Below are 17,485 nucleotides of genomic sequence, written 5' to 3'. Positions count from 1 at the left end.
CTATATTCATATTACTCCCAAGATAAAATGCTGCTATAAATTTAGTGAATGTAGTAATCTATACAATATGCTAATATTTAATGAGGTTTATGCAAATTCCATTGCTGTTGTCTGTCCAGCTAAAACCATTGAAATAGATTGACCACACAGATTTGTTTGGAACTATTTAGCGCTTCATGCACCACGTGACCACATTACGGCGGCGTGATCCGTGTGTCGTAACTCTCGTATTCAACTGCTCTTTACCGGTCGTGAGGCGCGACTACAATGGCCCAAAATGCAGTTCGGCTAGGTACATCACGTGGTTTTGAGTTGCATCTTTTTAAGAGAACGTTTCCAGTTTCCTCTCGCGTTTGATCCCCTCCGGATTGCCGTAGCTGCAGGAGCAGCGTTTTCCATTTTATAGCGTTCCAGTCAAGACAACATGGCTGCTGCGGCAGGCCATTATTACGGTGACGGAGGCAGAGCAACAAAAAGACAGAAAACCGAAAACGACGGAATGGCTACGGTACTATCATCTTATTATTGCCATTTCAAACTGCATGCTTGAAGAAAGAAGTGTTTGCATGGTACGTTTTGCGAGGTTCAAAAGAGAAATTCGTTATACCCATTTATAAATCAAACGTTAATCTTTAAGACTTCGTATATGTTCTACAGGATCCGATGTAATTACAATGAAATTGACTTTTAATAATCGTGATTTGGCTAGAAGTGCTTTACACGATGTTCAGTCATTGTTCTAAGCTGGCAAATCAATCGCCATACAAACATTTTACAGACATGTGTTTGGTGCGGATGTCGCCTTATTTTAAAATGCATAGAAAGAAACATTTAGAAACATGATCATTAGCTTAATTTAGCCTGAAAACCTGGTTGTGGTTATCGTAATAACTGAGCTTTATTGCCTTTTCAAAGGACCCATTTCACCACCAGGGCCGTTTAACCATTTCCTGTTATAGTTTATAGGTTTTTTCATGATGGAAAATATGACCAAACAAACATGCTAATATCATTATATTGTAGTGCTTTTGCCTTGACCTTAACAAATCACGACGATTCGTGTTTTATTGTTTGATCTGACCCTCTTTCTGCTCTGTGTGCAGGAGGGTTACAATGACCCGCACAAAACCCTGCCCTCTCTTGTGGTGCACGTAAGGGGGCTCATTGACGGCATTACCGAGGCTGACCTGGTGGAGGCGCTACAGGAGTTTGGCACTATAAGGTAAGCCCCTGAAAATCATTAGTGAATTTAATTTTGTACTTTACATAACTACCCTCGTCTTTTGCACGACATACATTTTTCTAATAATCATTTGTTGTTGTCTTTAGGAATTGTGCAAATATGCATCAAATGTAATCTAGTGGGCATGTTTCCGTATTAAGGATTGTGTGTTGCTGTATTTTAAGATGTATGTGTTTGAGGATTTATCTTTCTGTCGTTTAGTTACGTTGTGTTGATGCCCAAAAAGCGTCAAGCGCTGGTGGAGTTTGAGGATATGGGCGGCTCCTCTAATGCAGTGACGTATGCTAACAGTAGTCAGATCTACATTGGTGGTCGGCCTTCTTACATCAATTACTCTACCAGTCAAAAAATCTCTCGACCTAGTGACTCTGATGACACCCGGAGTGTCAACAACGTACTGCTTCTAACCATCATGAACCCAATCTACTCCATTACTACGGTAAGTTCTTAAAGGTAATGCTGTCACAATGGTTTAGTTGAGCACGATGATCAGAAGATCTGTGACATTAATTCAAGTTTATTATGTATGTTGCTTACTATGAGACACGTGAGGTCCTTGTACTTGACAAGTCGTCAATGTAGTGCAATTTTAAGTTATTTCTGTATCAGTTGTTGATTGTATTTTCTTTGTTTGTAGGATGTTCTCTTCACCATTTGTAATAACTGCGGCCCCGTGCAAAGGATTGTGATTTTCAGGAAAAATGGAGTTCAAGCCATGGTTGAATATCCTTAAGCAAAATGACCTTTGTGATACTATGACCTTTATAATGAAGATTCATCAAATTAAACTTAAACATGAATATAAAACCAAATTCCATTTCCGTTCAATTCAGAATGTGTTCCTAAAAAACATGTAGCAAAAGTTTTCTCCTTGACTCAGGATTACATTTGATTCAGTCCAAAGTGCACAGAGAGCCAAAGCATCTCTCAATGGAGCTGATATCTACTCGGGCTGCTGCACCCTTAAAATTGAGTATGCCAAGGTTGGTGCCCCATATCATTCCATATCACTGCATTTACTATGCAAGGCCATCTTTATACATTTTTTAAATTGATTTCTTATAAAATCTTACTCTCTGTTGTGTAGCCAACCCGTCTCAACGTCTTCAAAAATGATCAGGATACATGGGACTACACCAACCCAAATCTGACCGGCCAAGGTACTGTACTAATTATGTAGATGCATTCTCTCTGTGCTACTCCTTATGATTTATGGGGATGGGTGTATGAACAGGCCTCCTTTAGTGACTCCTTTGGGAATGTTGACCACAAAGAGCAGGTCATTTTCCAGGGAACGTCACTTAAGTGATGCTGCTTTATTCTTGCTTTCTTCTTTAAAGACATTCGCAGAATCAAATTTACATAGACATGTTCTAACATAAATGCACACAAAGACTCACCCGCTCATTTAAAGTAGAGAAATACACCCAGGCAAAAGTAAAGTCAAATGTGCAGTTTTGCATGTCACTTGTCTCGTGTTAAAGCACAAGCATTACTCATCCACGCAAACCCCAAAAAGCAAGCAGGCACTCCTTTCACTTGTAACATCACGGAGCATGACACTGCATCTAGCATATTACATGATGGAGATTTTAACATGCAGTGTGTCATTCTCTGCTGTCTCTGCAGTTTTTATTGAGCTCGATCTGTGGACGGTTTAATTTGTACATTTCGTGTTCAGAACATTTTATGTTCAAGGTATTGGGTTTAGGGAAAGTTCACCCAACAATAAACATCCTTTTGTCATTTATTCATCCTCATGTCATTCAGAACCTTGAATATGACTCCTCTGTGGAACACAAAGATATTTTGAGAAATGTCTCTGTTTCTCCATACAAATGCATTGGGACCAATGATGTTCCCTTAGCAACATTCTTCAAAATGACATATTTTGGGTTCTGGACCAGAAAATCATCCAGATTTGGAAAGACATTAGTGTAAGTTTTATTTTTGAGTGAACTATTCCATTGTTATTGTAAATTGAGTTTTGTATTCCCAGGAATCTGTCAAGGTTCATTCATGGTTCATATAGTTTTCAGCTTCCTTCCTGGAGGGCAGTGTCCTGCGGAGTTTAATCCTTTGTTTTTATTATGGCTAGAGCTAAACTTTGCAGGATGTGCCCCTTTAGGAAGGGAACTGTATAGGCATGTCACAGTCATATGTATTAGGTTTCTCAGGGTTAAACGGCAGCTAAACACATTCATGTACTTAAGATTCTCAATCGTCTGCAAGACACATTCCAGTTACTTCACAGCACTTCAACAGGTCACATGGAACAGTGAAACGGAACGATAGTGCAACAACTTAAATGCTTCAGAGATGACAAAATTACACGTAATGAAGTTACACGGATAGACAACATCTCAATACTCAAGATATCCTTCCACTCAGCTTACATCTCCATTCTCTACAAAGGTGGCGGCCATCTCTCTGACTTAATGACATATTTTGGGGGGATGGGTCTAATCTTTTTGGATAATACATTACAGCCAGTAATGAAGACCTTCACATGGCCACAAATCAACCAATCAAGCAACAAACACATGCAAATCGACAAAGAAGGGAAGTGGTACAGATACGCAGAATGAGAGAAGAATCATACAGAATGTCATTACATTTCTCGGGTGTTTGGGCTACTTTTGCTTACGCCGCTGTCCTCTTTCCTGAACATGCCAAGCTGACATAACAATGACAAACAACACCGAACCACGATCGCTACACCACGAGTGCCACGATCAGGGATCACCTTGACAACATGCCAAGCTGACATTGCCACGACAACACACCGAACAAATCGCAATGCATTTTAGCAGAGATTGATGGCAAGTCAATATTATCGTCGTGATACAAGGTCAAGAGTGCTCCAACACTGTGGTCTCATTGCACACGACCAATACAGAACATCATGATTTCATACCAGACATATAAATGAGATCGCCACTCATCCAGCCAAGATTCCCATGACGAATCCAAGCAGACTTGTAACGAACAGTGATGTCATCGATTTTACACTTCGAGTCCATCTGACCGCGCACATCCAAACCACGAACACTTTTGCCTCGCTAACAAATGCGAAACGCACCAAACGAGACACTCTGGGTGACATTATCAACAACACATCACACATGGAAAGGAGTACAACTGTATCCTTGAGGACACACGCACCGATAACACAGACAGATCCTCTTCTTTCCCTCCCCAAGTCCTATCTCTTTGTGGACTGAAGTGCTTTCTCTCATTTCTCCATCCCTCCTTCTCTTCCTCTCTGTTTTGAATTCTGTTTTTATTCCTTGGGCACGGCTGACCGTGTTCTGATCCCTGTGTTACGCCCCCTGTGTGACGCAGGTGTGGATTAGTCTGGCTGCTGGTGTGGCATCTCTTCTAAACTCGCCGCGGCACCTGCTGTCTGCTATCCACCCTCTGCTATGGTGAGCACAAATGTGCCTGGAACATGGCAAAAACACACGCAGTGGACTGAGAAGAACATGCTAAAATTCAATGGAAATGGAGTCTTCTGGGAAACAGAGACTGGTAACTCATAACTCGCTTGCACCCTGGTGTCTGCTCCGTGTATTAGAATAAAAGCTTTCAAGAGCTCTTTCAAGCCGTTCAACCAACAAGTTGAATTTATTCATCTAGCACATTGTTGGTAGTATGTTTAAACCATTTTAGCACTAAATAACACTGCTGTGGATTTTCTTTACCCCACATGATATACTTTTAAAACGTGTACATACATACAAAGTTAACCATCTTGACTGTATAGCTTTAAGTTGCTTGGGATGCATAAATGTTCTGAATTTGCATTCCTGGGCTTTTTGTACTAATCCACAGTTAAGTTTGTCAATATTTTTGTCATGCACTCTATACTGTGTGATTAAAGGGATGATTCATCCAAACATGTCAAATCTGCTATGTACTCGCCTATTTGGCCCAGACCTGTTTGACCTTGTTCCAGAGAACACTAAGGGCAGTATGTTAAGGACTGAAAGCCTCTCATTTCTGCATTCCTGTTTTTTCTTACAGCAAAAGTGCGGGGGGTTCAGTTCCTACCATTCTGTCTTTCAAGTAGTATTCTAAAAAACGCAAACATTAACTACATGCTTAGTGGTTTTTATTGGATGAACTATCACTTTTGTTTATTGGAAAATGAATGAACTGTACATGTCATGTTGTTCTATCCTTCCTCTTTAATATGTAATCATTAATGGTCCTTTTGTGATGTAATAATTCTCTTTATTACTTCTCGTTGTTGACATGACAGCGACAAAACTTCGACTCAGAGTTACAATGCGTTAAATAGCATTTTGATTTAGAGTTTGAAACTTTCAATAACTTTCTTAATGTCTAAATTATTGGGTTGTGTTTATAGGAACCCAAATGCAAAAAATGGTTATTTGTGTACAATGCCTCAAGTAGTTGTTAAAAATGGCATAAACAAGTCTTTAATTAGAAAGATTTATGAAGGACTCTCGCTATTGATTGATTGTTTCAAAATATTGAAAGCTTTTTCTGATGTACCAAAGCCTGATGTGTTTAATTTTGTATTTAGTCATGGTACAATGATTGTCTTGTACTGGGTTTGACAAGGTTTTATTTTAGTTTTATATATTGAGAGTTGGGACATATACAATTTGGCAATGCTGTTTTTATTGCATCTGCGTATCTTATTTTTGTGCAGATTCCGACGCAGATGGCAATTGGAACAGTTCAGAAGGTGTGTCTGGTTGTGTGAATATAAAGTTCTGAGTGAAAGACTTTACCAGATAATATAGTTAAGCAGAGTTTATCAGAAGTTCTCTTGCGTATTTAATTAAGAATCTCCATTATGTTTTTTTAATTGCTCTCACTTGTGGTAGCAAACCCTAATGCTCACTGCATGTTGATCAGAGTTGCATGCCCCACTCTTTTGTGTTTACCAGTTGTGTTGCTGTACTATTGTTCTCTTTGTTTTAGACCCCAATGCTAACCCAAGCAAGAGGCAGAGGCAGCCAGCACTGCTGGGAGATCATCCACCCGAATTTGGTCAGTCTTTTAACTTGACTGCATTAAATATTGCTTTTACGTATATTCAATTAGCAAATGCATTCATGCCACTTTGATGTTAAATCGCTTCTGTATTCTTCCACTGTATGTAGTGATCATTAGACAGAAATCGATGTACTGCCACTCCATTTGAGATGTAACAAGTGAAAAGTAGATTCTTTAACATTCATACGTCTTTTAATTTTAGGTGGTCCTCAGGCAGGCTACGGTCATTATGATGAAACCTATGGACCACCACCTCCACCCCCCCATTATGAGGGCAGACGTATGGGCCCTCCGATGGGTCGCGGCCGAGGTGGTCCCCATTATGGTGGCACGCAGTATGGACACGGACCACCTCCACCAGATTACAGCTCTCATGCTGACTCCCCGGTGGTCATGGTTTACGGCCTTGAGCCCACCAAGATAAATGCAGACCGAGTGTTTAACATATTCTGTCTCTATGGCAATGTGGAAAGGGTGAGGTGGTGCTGTTTTTGATGACAAACTTATTTAAATTGTCATAGCCATGTCACAAAGCATTTAAAACTATGTGAAGAGGTCTCTTCTGGGTAACTGTCTTTTTGTTTGTGAAGTTAACAACTCTGGCTTCTTTTTAGGTGAAGTTCATGAAGAGTAAGCCAGGTGCGGCGATGGTGGAGATGGGAGACTGTTTTGCCGTGGATAGAGCCATTTCTCACCTCAACAACCACATGCTATTTGGACAAAAACTCAACGTGTGGTGTGTATAAAAACTAACCTCCATTACTTCCCCACTTCACTGAAATCTGCAATGATTTTAGTATGTCCATGTGTACTTCTGCTTTATGCATTGTTTGTCTGTTGGTCCATAGCGTGTCCAAGCAACAGGCCATAATGCCAGGCCAGTCATACCAGCTGGAAGATGGCAGTTGCAGTTTTAAGGATTTTCATGGTAACCGAAACAACCGCTTCACCACAGCCGAGCAGGCAGCTAAGAACCGCATCCAGCAACCCAGCAATGTGCTACACTTCTTCAACAGTCATCCGGACAGCTCTGTTGAATCTTTCGGCCAGGTAAGAAATGATCTGCCATATCCTGTTGTTTTGCCATCTTGCTCCATATTTTAACGGTCTCTTTTGGTTCATCTACAGATTTGTGAGGAGTTGGGAATCAAGAATCCAAGCAGTGTCAAATTATTTACAGGCAAGAGTGAGTTGCGAATGAGTGTGTGTATGAACATGGGCATCTTTATTGTCTGTGTGTGCGTGCATGCGTGTGTTTGTGAAATATGTTGTATAGTAAAGTGGTTGTGCATATTTTATTCCGTATAAATACACGTGTATATGTGCTTGCTCCCGTGTTGGCGGAACTCCAGGTGAGAGAAGTGCATCTGGCCTGTTGGAGTGGGAAACTGTAAATGACGCTATGGAGGCTCTTGCCATGATTAATCACTACCAGATGAAAAACCCTTGTAAGTACCCATACAAACAGTGGCTGTTTATGAGTTGCCTTTTCAACCTTGTCAGAACACGTGTCAGTCAAGTCAGGATTTTTCTGTAACTTGCTTTTTGTTTCTTCCCTCAGCTGGGCCTTACCCATACACTCTCAAACTGTGTTTTTCAACTGCACAACACGCAAATTGAAACCTAGATGACCACTAACTTTTGATGTTCTTTGACCTTTTTGAAATGCGCATCATAGCATGTCTTAATTCCTGAACCCAGAGGGAGAAAACTAGCCAGTTAATCTTTCCAGAATCACATTGTACTCAACATTTTGTACCATTATTTTAATTTGTAATTGTTTTTTATTGCTATTAATACTTTTTTATTTTCAGTTGTCTTGTGTAACTGTACATTTGTGGAAAACGTATTAAAGACAGTGTGAACAGTTTGTGCATGTTTGTTCATTTACACTGCTTGGCTTCAAGAGGGGAATGCAAAACCCTTATAAGGGTATAAAAAAGGCATGAATACTTCATATAGATAAATTGACCTGGGGATTTATGGAGTAATTTTGACTTGTGGCGACAGGTGGTAAAGGAAGGGTGGGGCGTAAAGTCATGAACTGGGTGTATTTTATGCTAATGACTAAAATTGTGAGTGCGGCCTCTCATTTAGAATACTCCAAATTCACTAACATTAGGACGAGGTTAAGAACAAATTCATGAGACGCATTGTCTTGCAGAGATGTCCACCCTCGCTTCACCATTCCGGTAGACGGCAGCAGTTTTTTATCAATCTGTATGTACATTTTTCTATTCATCCAATTATATAAAGTTTGCCAGTGCTATATGCTGAAAAACAGCCCCACACCATGATGTTCCCACCTCCAAACTTCACTCTTGGTATGGTCTTTTTGGGATTAGGGCCTATGTGCAGTACCATTTGATCAGCAAACATGCTGTGTATTATGGCATCCAGAGTTAAATTTTGGTCTCATCTGACCAGACTGTATGCTCCCAGTATTTCACAGGCTTGTCTAAATGTTGTGCACCGAACTGGTTGAGTGTGTTACTTATTGTTTTCTTTGAGACAATTGAACCCGTCTTACTGAAGTTCTCCACAAGTGCTCTTTGGATCTTGCTAGGAGCACCCTTTTATATACCAGGGGCTAAACCGCTGATGTTCATTTCTATTGACAAGGGGCAGGATTGCGTTCTAATCACTGATAGATTTCAGCTGGTGTCTTGGCGTTCCATGCATTATTGCACTTCCCATTCTTGTGTTCAAAACCTTTTCCCAGTCTCATTCCATTTAATTATACATACCTTCATTTGATGTTTTCTTTGTATGTATTGGTTATTTGGATCATTACCGACATCTGATGAAAATCTAATTTCAAGAACATAATGTCATTTGTGATATATTCCAAATATACAGTGATCTGAATACTGAAGGCAGAGTGTTTAATCCTGGTAACAGAAGCCATTGTCATCAGGGAATACCACTGTACTTGAACATAGTCCGCTACAATCTTTGGGTAGGCGGTATGTGTCTAAACAACATGGCAGGACCTAGGGGTTGCCAGCAGAATATTGGCCAGAGAATAACACCATATCTGCCGTCTTCTCATAATGCAAGGTAAACAAATAGTGGTTGATAGAGGGCACCTCTGCTGGAGGTTAGCAATTAACACGCAACTTCAATTGATTCAGTCCTCAAGATATCAAAACTGGAGCTTGAAAAATATGATATCTGATGTTTTATCAGATTTATGCTCCTACAATATTTCTCAAATATGCAGGTATAAACTGCCTACAACTAGAAGTAACAAAAATGGAAATCACGTTTTTGCCAGTTCCTCTGTTTATTTTACCCTTCAATATGTTCCACCTTAAACTCCTGTTTCCTTTCTATGGTCTCTATAGAAGGAATCGTGCTATATTATGATACATGTAAACAGAACGGTTGTGTGTAGATGCGATGAGGCACATTGCAAAAACTTCAGAAAGACACTGTACAAGATTGAATAAGTCTGACTAAAATCTTTCAGCAGCAAAAGTACTTCTTTTTCAGTGCGAAACCTTTTTCTACATCACACAACATCAAATGAATAGTCTGCTTAATGGGTTTGGTATTCAATGATGTCCTTTGACGTCAAGAGAAGGTCTGCCATTATAACTAAAAGGTGGCACAGGCAAGACTTAACCTACAACAGATCTTATTATTTGTTTACATGATCTACATAATTTTCTAGATACAAATAAACATATATTGTTTAAAAATGTCTGTTAGGTGCCCTTAAGATTCATTACTGATTGAAAGAAGTTCTTTTTCAGTTTCTTCATGATTGATTGGCTGGTCCGTAGAAGGCTGTCTTGATACTAAACTGGCCAATCGTTGAAGCACAATATCAGCTGTTGAGCTCAGACTATGCTGTACGTATAAAAAAAGAGGACAAAATGTAAAACAGACTGTTCAATTAACTACAAACATTAATAATTATAATACATCTTAAGACTTGCACAAAGAATCAGAAACTCAATACTTCACCTGTAATATATGCAGTCCTTTTAAAGTAAGAACAGCAAGTTCTCTAAGTCCATCACCTGTCAGGTCAAGATAAATGAGCGAGAGGAGGGGACTTTTAAAACTCCGTCTCCACAGCAGCTGTAACTTATCTTCAGAGACTCCCATTGATGGGGGGAATTTGTAACAGAGCAGGTCCTACAGGTCACAAATTTAAAAACATTTGTGCATAGTGGTGAACAAAAATGTTTTGGTAATTTCCTCCAGCACAGTACCTGTCCGTATGTTCCCAGCAACATCTCATGTTGCCCATCAAAGTCTAGATCAACAACAAGAGCACAGAGAACTGCATCACACTGGTCACTTTCAGCCAAAGACAGTTGTCTGCTCAGTCCATACTGCTCAACATCCCTGATAACACACATACATAGACAATTTCCAAAGATCAACACAATAAGCACAGACATACCTGTTCACATGGAGAAGAAAAAGCAAAATACTGACACTAACCTGTAAACCACAGCCATCTCTATTGCACTGATAACCAGGAGATTAAAAGTTTCCTTTTGACTACCTGTAAAAAAAGCAGATGTTAAATCTAAAGGCTGACACATGTGTAATGTGTTTCTGTAAGCCCTCACACATATATGACCTTCATAATTTTGTGCAGTAGATAAATACTTATGTTGTAGGAAAAGGCTTAAAGGGGGTGCCACAATGTTTCGTGCATTCTGACTTCTTTACAATGTTAAACATGCTGGCATCTCATGCTTGACAACTTGTCAAAAATAAGTTGGACAACAAATAATTTTGTTGTCGAGTAGTGATTTGATTTCACATTATGAAGGGCCCCCAATTAGGTGGTTTGACCGGTGGGGCGCTGTAGCACGTATACCTTTTAAGAGGCATCGCAATAGAAGTATTAGCCGCTTCACAATGCAAGCTGAACTAGCAAAGGGGTTCTGTGACGATTGCCAACCGTCAAAAAACACATTAAAAAAGGAGTTTTGAAAAGGTTTTTAATGATTTAAGTTTATGGTTTATAATACTATTTAAATGGTACCCATTAGAATTTCTTTGATGGGTTATATTGGTTTCTATTGTTTTTTTACCGCTGGGGTAGCCTATATTTATCTTAAAATCATGTAATTGATCAGTCCGTAGAATCATTAGTTATTATTAGAACATAATTCTTTTCAAATCTATAGTACACGCAGTTGTATACAAATAAGTTGTATAATTGTAACGTTTAATGGTATGGTGATGTACTGACTTGGTTCCCTGTATAGTTTTTACAGAAGTAGTTGAGTTTTTCCTTACAGTTATGCATTTTTCAGACACTTCTATTCAAATCCTTTAATCAGTATGCACTCAAAGAACCTACTTTATATAGCCAACTAAATCAAACTGAATTTTGGAAATAAATTGGAAGTTTAGAAATCAAACTGTGAAATGTATCGATGGCCATCCTTATTTAAAACAGCAGCATTTTGACTATCGTTGACTATTGATTTCTCCATTCAGCTTGTTCACTAAAAAGCTATTTTCAAAAGCTGAAATAATGTCCTTGTTTTATTCAACAGTTAAAATAGGTCAAGCTCAATATTTTAATGAATTGCAAAAAATTAATAATCAATCAAAACCTTCTTATTAATCTGCAAAATAATCGATGATTAGTCGGATAATCGATCCAATAATCGATTTTCAAAATAATCGTTTTGTTGCAGCCCTACTGAAATGCCATGAACAAACAAACACACCTCAACTTCCCTCAATGTCGCAAGAGAACGAGCTGCAGCTGCAGGCCCATAGCGAAGCCAATCTTGATAAGCGGATCTTCCTATCGCTCGTCGGTTGGCATGTGGGTGTGCTTTTCCAGGAGAATTGCCCAATAAAAGGAATAGGATCCCTGTTACGAAACAGGGATCCAGACTTATAAAAAACTTTCTGAAACAAGTTGGAGTGCTGGGGAAGTGTATAAAGCACCAAAATACTAACAAGTTGATCATGTTAAGCATGAGAAGCCTGCACGTTCAACGGTGTAAAGAAGTCAGAATGCATGACATAGCATGTTATCCCACCTTTAATGATAACCGATAATTGTATTTTTTAACACTCACTGTTTGTGTCAGTGTTCTGGTGCTGCTGTGGCAAAGGGAATAGTAACACCGTCGAGATGGGACTGTCATGCTGAACACGCCAGTTCTGAAGAATCTCTGATCAATAGGAAATATCAAGTTTGTGGAAAAATGCTGAAAAAATCTGGATTTTGTGTGAATAAAAATAAAAGTGCACAAGAACAGCCAAATAGTGTAAATGTAGCTTTTACCAGGTCCCTTTTGGTTGACAAGAGAAAGTCCCACAGAACCATTTTGACATCCAAATGCAGTAAGGCGACGATTTTCATCAATACTCAAGACATCTAACCATAACACACTGCAATGCACATAAAGGGCAATAATACATATTCATCAAACCATCTCCTTCAAAGCAATGCATGAAAATTAACACTTACTTGCTTGGTAGCTCTTGCAGTTCAGGAAAGAGTTTTTCTACTGGTTGTTCCTCAAACTGGTGCAAAGAGGCATTCTACCATGAGACAAGATGAAAGAGACATCAAAGCAATTAAAAAGCTAAACAAATGTTAAGAAACGCATGAGAATAAACTATTTATTTGGATTATGTCATAGATAATATGATGGCCTGACCTCTTTGTAAAGATGTATACATTGATCATGCCCACTGAGAAGAAATACAGTCTCTTTGGGAACATCTCCACACTGAACTCTGCAAATCAGATGTCCACATCAGTAACAAATACCACATCACATAAAACGACTAAATATTTCAAAAGTATGTTTTAGTCAATCATGCCAGCTGTAAATATTCACGGTTTGCATTATAGACGTTGGGTGCACATAATCATTTCAAAATCACACAATAGCTACCGTACAAGAAGACCAATACACTCACTCTGTGTGATAAAGCTGGAAAGGTGTGAACTGAAGTTCTAAATTCAGACAGCTTTCTGTAAACAAGATAAATGAACCCCTGTTGGATGTACTACCACGTGTAGTTCAACTTTTAATCAAAGCTGAAAGATGTAATACTATAGCATGTCGTTTAACATAAGCCCTATAATTCATTGTCATTCTTGATGTAGGGATTTTCAAGAGACAAACTCACGTGCTATAGACTCCAGGTTAAACTCTGAACCAGGTTCATAATCGCAGTAAATATTAAGAAATGGTGTTGCTTTATCTCCTGAGTCCTGGGCAATGAGAAAACGAAACAAATAAAAAGTTAGATTATGAACAGCTGTCAGAGAAAAAAGAAAGCCTTTTTAATGTTGTTGCAGTTATGCACACCTTAATAAACGTTATTCCTACCACCATTCCTCTTTTAGGGGCAGATTTGTTAAACGCGTCAATGGAAACAATTTCGGCATCAACTGCATTAACAGATAAAATGTTTAGTTTCAACACATGTGTCTGGCACAAAGCCCGCAGATGCACAATAAGGTTTGCAAAGCAAAGCAAAGCGTCACCTGGTATGTATGTGAACTGAATTTCTTTGGCCACGGGTCTGATCTTCTTCTGCACATCTTGATATCTAAAGCACACTACTTTACCCTTCAGGGTCGCTGCCAGCAACTCCTGCTCGCCTGCTTGGCACAGTCCATATATGTTACTCTGCGAGGGAAAACGACTAAAACTGTCTTCAACAAATGGACACAAGTCTTTTTTAACCGGCAACATATTACATACAAGAAACAAGAGAGGAAAAAAATATCTAAATTCTCTGGAATGTCACGTGGATGGCAATACAAAACATCCGGCTATGGGAGGGTTTGTGGGTAAAAGGAACCAATCCTCTTTTTCTTTCGAATTTCTTGACAAATTAGAGCTTAGACCAAGATGTCGTCATCAGATGTCGCCGGAGATCAACTTTTTCGAATGAATTACCTAATGCGAAGTTGGGTAGGCGCAGTTATTGATTAACTTCTTATTTTTCTTGTTTGGTGATTGGTATTAAACTCGCAAACCAGTCTAATTATATTCCATATAATTTATATCTCCAATTGGGTTAACGTGGCTTCCTACAGGGGGCGCTCGGCGGCTCCGAAAGCGCTTCACAACTGATTCTCATTGAGGTCTCTGGAATGAGAATGATTTGCTTCTTGCAGCAAGTGTTTTTACGCAATTAAAAGTTGGTGTAATTTTTTATAAATAGAACCCCTAAAATACAGGCAAGAACTGGCCTGAATGCACAATGACTAAAGTTAACGTCACATCATGCAGCACAAAAATGACTGCCCTACACGTAAACTAACCTGGCTTCAGTTAAACATTGGTGATGATGCTCACCTACACCGCCACAGCATTAAAGCCACAGTTCACCCAAAAATAAAATTATGTCATAATTGTTTCATCCTCATGGTGTTCCAAAGCTGTGTAATACAAACGGGCCATGTATAGACATTTTGTGTAATGTCCTGGATTTTTGTCCATTTAATGGTGTTTTTTGCATACCATCGTTCTTCAAACTTTCTCCTTTAGTTGATCACTACAATAAGCCTATTCACAAACCGGATATATGGGCTATACTACAAATTCACAAAAATTAAAAGAAATGTTTGTCTATCAGTTAAATGAATACCTCAGTAAGTTAAAAATGAAGTGTAGTAGGGTTCGGCCATTTGCTTGGGGTGCATTACAGTATGAGAGCAAGAAAAGGATGCAAACGTCAGTGACCTGATATTTTTTCAATAATATTGGTGACCAACAATGATATTTTCATATCCCTTAAAATGTTGCACATGCAAGACCTTAAAGCTTTAATATACGCGTTTCCACTAGGGGGCCAGTCCATCGATAATTGGGGCCCTTTTCGGCATACATCCCTTGACATTAAAATGTAATACTGTGACCCTCGGTTTGCAGCACTGGTTGTCTTTAAATCATCAAACTAAACCTCCTCACAACATTTCAAACTCCAAGTGTAATTGTCCACTAGTTGTTTTAAATGACTGGTTGATAATGCATCGAAGCATAGTTCATGTAGAAGTTATATATAGTTGTGGTACTATAGTCAGTGAAAAAGCCTCTATTTGTAACATATTTACCAACATATTTAAGAAGTAATTTGTTTTCTGATTGATGGACAGACCTAATATATGTTCAGCTAACAGTGTTTGTGTGTGTGTGTGTGTGTGTGTGTGTGTGTGTGTGTGCGCGGGCGCGCGCGCGTGTGTCCAGCGTGTGTTTCTTTGGGGATTAGAATTGTGTGAGTGATTGGTGCTGACAGCGGTCTGTGTATTACTGGCTGGCCTGCAGATTAAGCCGCTCCTTTTTAGACTGCCTAATCTGGATTAAATGATGGAGTGTGCCTGCAATGATGCGCCCCACTACCCCTCTCCCTCCCACCCACCCTCCCTCCCTCCATCTCTCTCTTTTTCCTCTTCTCTCCTCTTCTTTCTCTATCTTTTACCGCACTCACCCTCCTTTACCCCAATCTATCTTCACATGCCTTCCTCTACCTGCGTTTCTTTATTTGCATGCATGACAACCCTTTTTTATTTTATTTGATTAACTCCACTCAGATTGAATGTTTGTTTCAGTGTTGTGTATTGCTTAACAAATGTGTTCTGGTGTGTGTGTGTGTGTGTGTGTGTGTGTGTGTGTGTGTGTGTGTGCACGCCTGCGGATTAGAGTTTAGTCCACTTCCATAATTGCTCTTGTGCCTGCGTAGCTGGTTGTTGCCAGATGGACGGACTGGTCCCCCACCCCCCCACTGCACCACCCTCTACACAAACTTCCCCTTCTGCAAACACACCAGCTCAGATCCCAACACATAAACACACAAACATCCTACTCTACAAAATAACAACAATAAAAAATAATTTCTTCATTGTGCAGTGCTAAAAATACAATAGAATACAAACAGTAGCAACCACTAAAACATGGTTTGATCATCTGTGAAATGTAAACAAATTACAAAAGTTTTAGTAGTCTTGTCACATAGTAGATATGTTGTCAGATTGTAAATAGTTTGGGGATGAGGGTGACTTCCAGGCACTTAATGGTGGTTCAGAAACATACATTTTCCAGTAAACATTTACATTAATTTTTATTATGATATTATTATGTTAAAATTACAAAAATAAAATGTTTATGAAACCTTAAATATTTATTGTCATACTCTGTTCTCAGATATACAAATACTTAGTATATGTCCTCATATTTGTCAGATGAAGCTATGTTTTAACTTAACTTTTTTAGACAATTCAAATTGTTTCACTTTGTCCATTTTCATGTTAATAATTATTTATTAATAATTATTTATAGTTAATTTCCTTATTACATTTCTTAAAAACTATTTAGAGTTCCAATAATAATACATTTTATGCAGAAATATTTATAAGGTTTTAAAGGCTATATACCATCTCTAGTCTCATGATCTAATTATGAGATAATGAGCATCAAAGTTAGATTTCAACCATTAATTTCACTTTTTGGGATTACTTGGTTATATTTTCACAGAAGACTCGGTCACATATAACGAAATAAAATTGCTTTTAACCACTGATATATTTTTCAGTGTCCCTTCATCAACTTCTGATTTAAATTACAGACCCATTTGTCAATATGTATGCTTTCAAACAAAAACGTCTGACATTATAATTTGGAAAATCTTTTGTTTGTTGCCCTTTGTCCCTTGGAGTTGCCTGTAGAGTGTGCTGTACTTAGATATGTATCTCAATCACAGCCAAACAACCATGTCTGCTGTCCCTGTTTTAAGCCATCCTATCACGTTCAGTTCTTTTTCTTTGTCTTTTTTCTCTCACACACACTTTCTGTCACAAACACACAAACATGCAATACAACTTTCTTTTGAATAGATTATATTACAAAAACAGCTTCTTCGATTAATTTAAAATATGGCCATTATAATCAGAACAGGTTAACCATGCACCCTTCCGTGCGGCCATTCTTCTGTCTTCCATTAATAAAGATAAATTCCTCCTCCTGTCTTTATATTGTTTAAATTGTCCTCTTTCCATGCAACATTTAATGAGGTCTTCTGTCTGGTAATTATTCCTTTTCTGGTCCTGTGATGATATTTCCCCGTGGAACATTTACACATTCTGTTTGTCCTACTCTCCTCTTGTGGTCTGATGAAAAATCTCTCTTTCCTCTCTTTATCCAGGTTAAGAGATTTTGGCATAAAGCATATTATGATCATTCAACTGTGTTTGTTAAT

The 17,485-nt window shown here is 38.7% G+C and overlaps 2 protein-coding genes across 5 annotated transcripts; one reads left to right on the top strand and one right to left on the bottom strand.

Annotated features, from left to right (window-relative positions):
* Positions 1–366: 366 nt before the first annotated feature.
* On the top strand, positions 367–8,144 carry hnrnpl (heterogeneous nuclear ribonucleoprotein L). Of its 4 annotated transcripts, none has more exons than XM_079477040.1 (14): positions 367–508; positions 1,104–1,222; positions 1,445–1,682; positions 1,881–1,968; positions 2,132–2,226; positions 2,331–2,403; positions 5,925–5,960; positions 6,200–6,268; positions 6,477–6,748; positions 6,889–7,010; positions 7,123–7,324; positions 7,403–7,454; positions 7,627–7,722; positions 7,836–8,144. In XM_079477040.1, the coding sequence occupies exons 1-14, from the start codon at positions 425–427 to the stop codon at positions 7,892–7,894; spliced, it is 1,605 nt and encodes a 534-aa protein (XP_079333166.1). In that variant the 5' UTR covers positions 367–424; the 3' UTR covers positions 7,895–8,144. The 4 variants fall into 4 exon arrangements, with proteins under 4 accessions (XP_079333166.1, XP_079333165.1, XP_079333164.1 ...); XM_079477039.1 differs by having other exon boundaries at positions 7,403–7,460; XM_079477038.1 differs by having other exon boundaries at positions 7,403–7,461; positions 7,616–7,722.
* A 1,221-nt stretch (positions 8,145–9,365) lies between these two features.
* Positions 9,366–14,097, bottom strand: kptn (kaptin (actin binding protein)). Its single transcript, XM_079448223.1, has 12 exons — positions 13,770–14,097; positions 13,591–13,673; positions 13,409–13,493; positions 13,196–13,250; positions 12,931–13,009; positions 12,738–12,811; positions 12,552–12,658; positions 12,343–12,438; positions 10,733–10,796; positions 10,498–10,633; positions 10,247–10,420; positions 9,366–10,129 (listed from the first exon to the last, which is right to left on the bottom strand). Exons 1-12 carry the CDS (start codon positions 13,978–13,980, stop codon positions 9,995–9,997), a joined length of 1,299 nt encoding a protein of 432 aa, XP_079304349.1. The 5' UTR covers positions 13,981–14,097; the 3' UTR covers positions 9,366–9,994.
* Positions 14,098–17,485: the final 3,388 nt, after the last annotated feature.

This window comes from Barbatula barbatula (genome assembly GCF_947034865.1).
Source record: "Barbatula barbatula genome assembly, chromosome: 2".
In the NCBI taxonomy this organism is placed as follows: Eukaryota; Metazoa; Chordata; class Actinopteri; order Cypriniformes; family Nemacheilidae; genus Barbatula; species Barbatula barbatula.
Note: the sequence above shows the minus strand (reverse complement) of the source record. Positions and strands in the feature narration are given on the sequence as shown.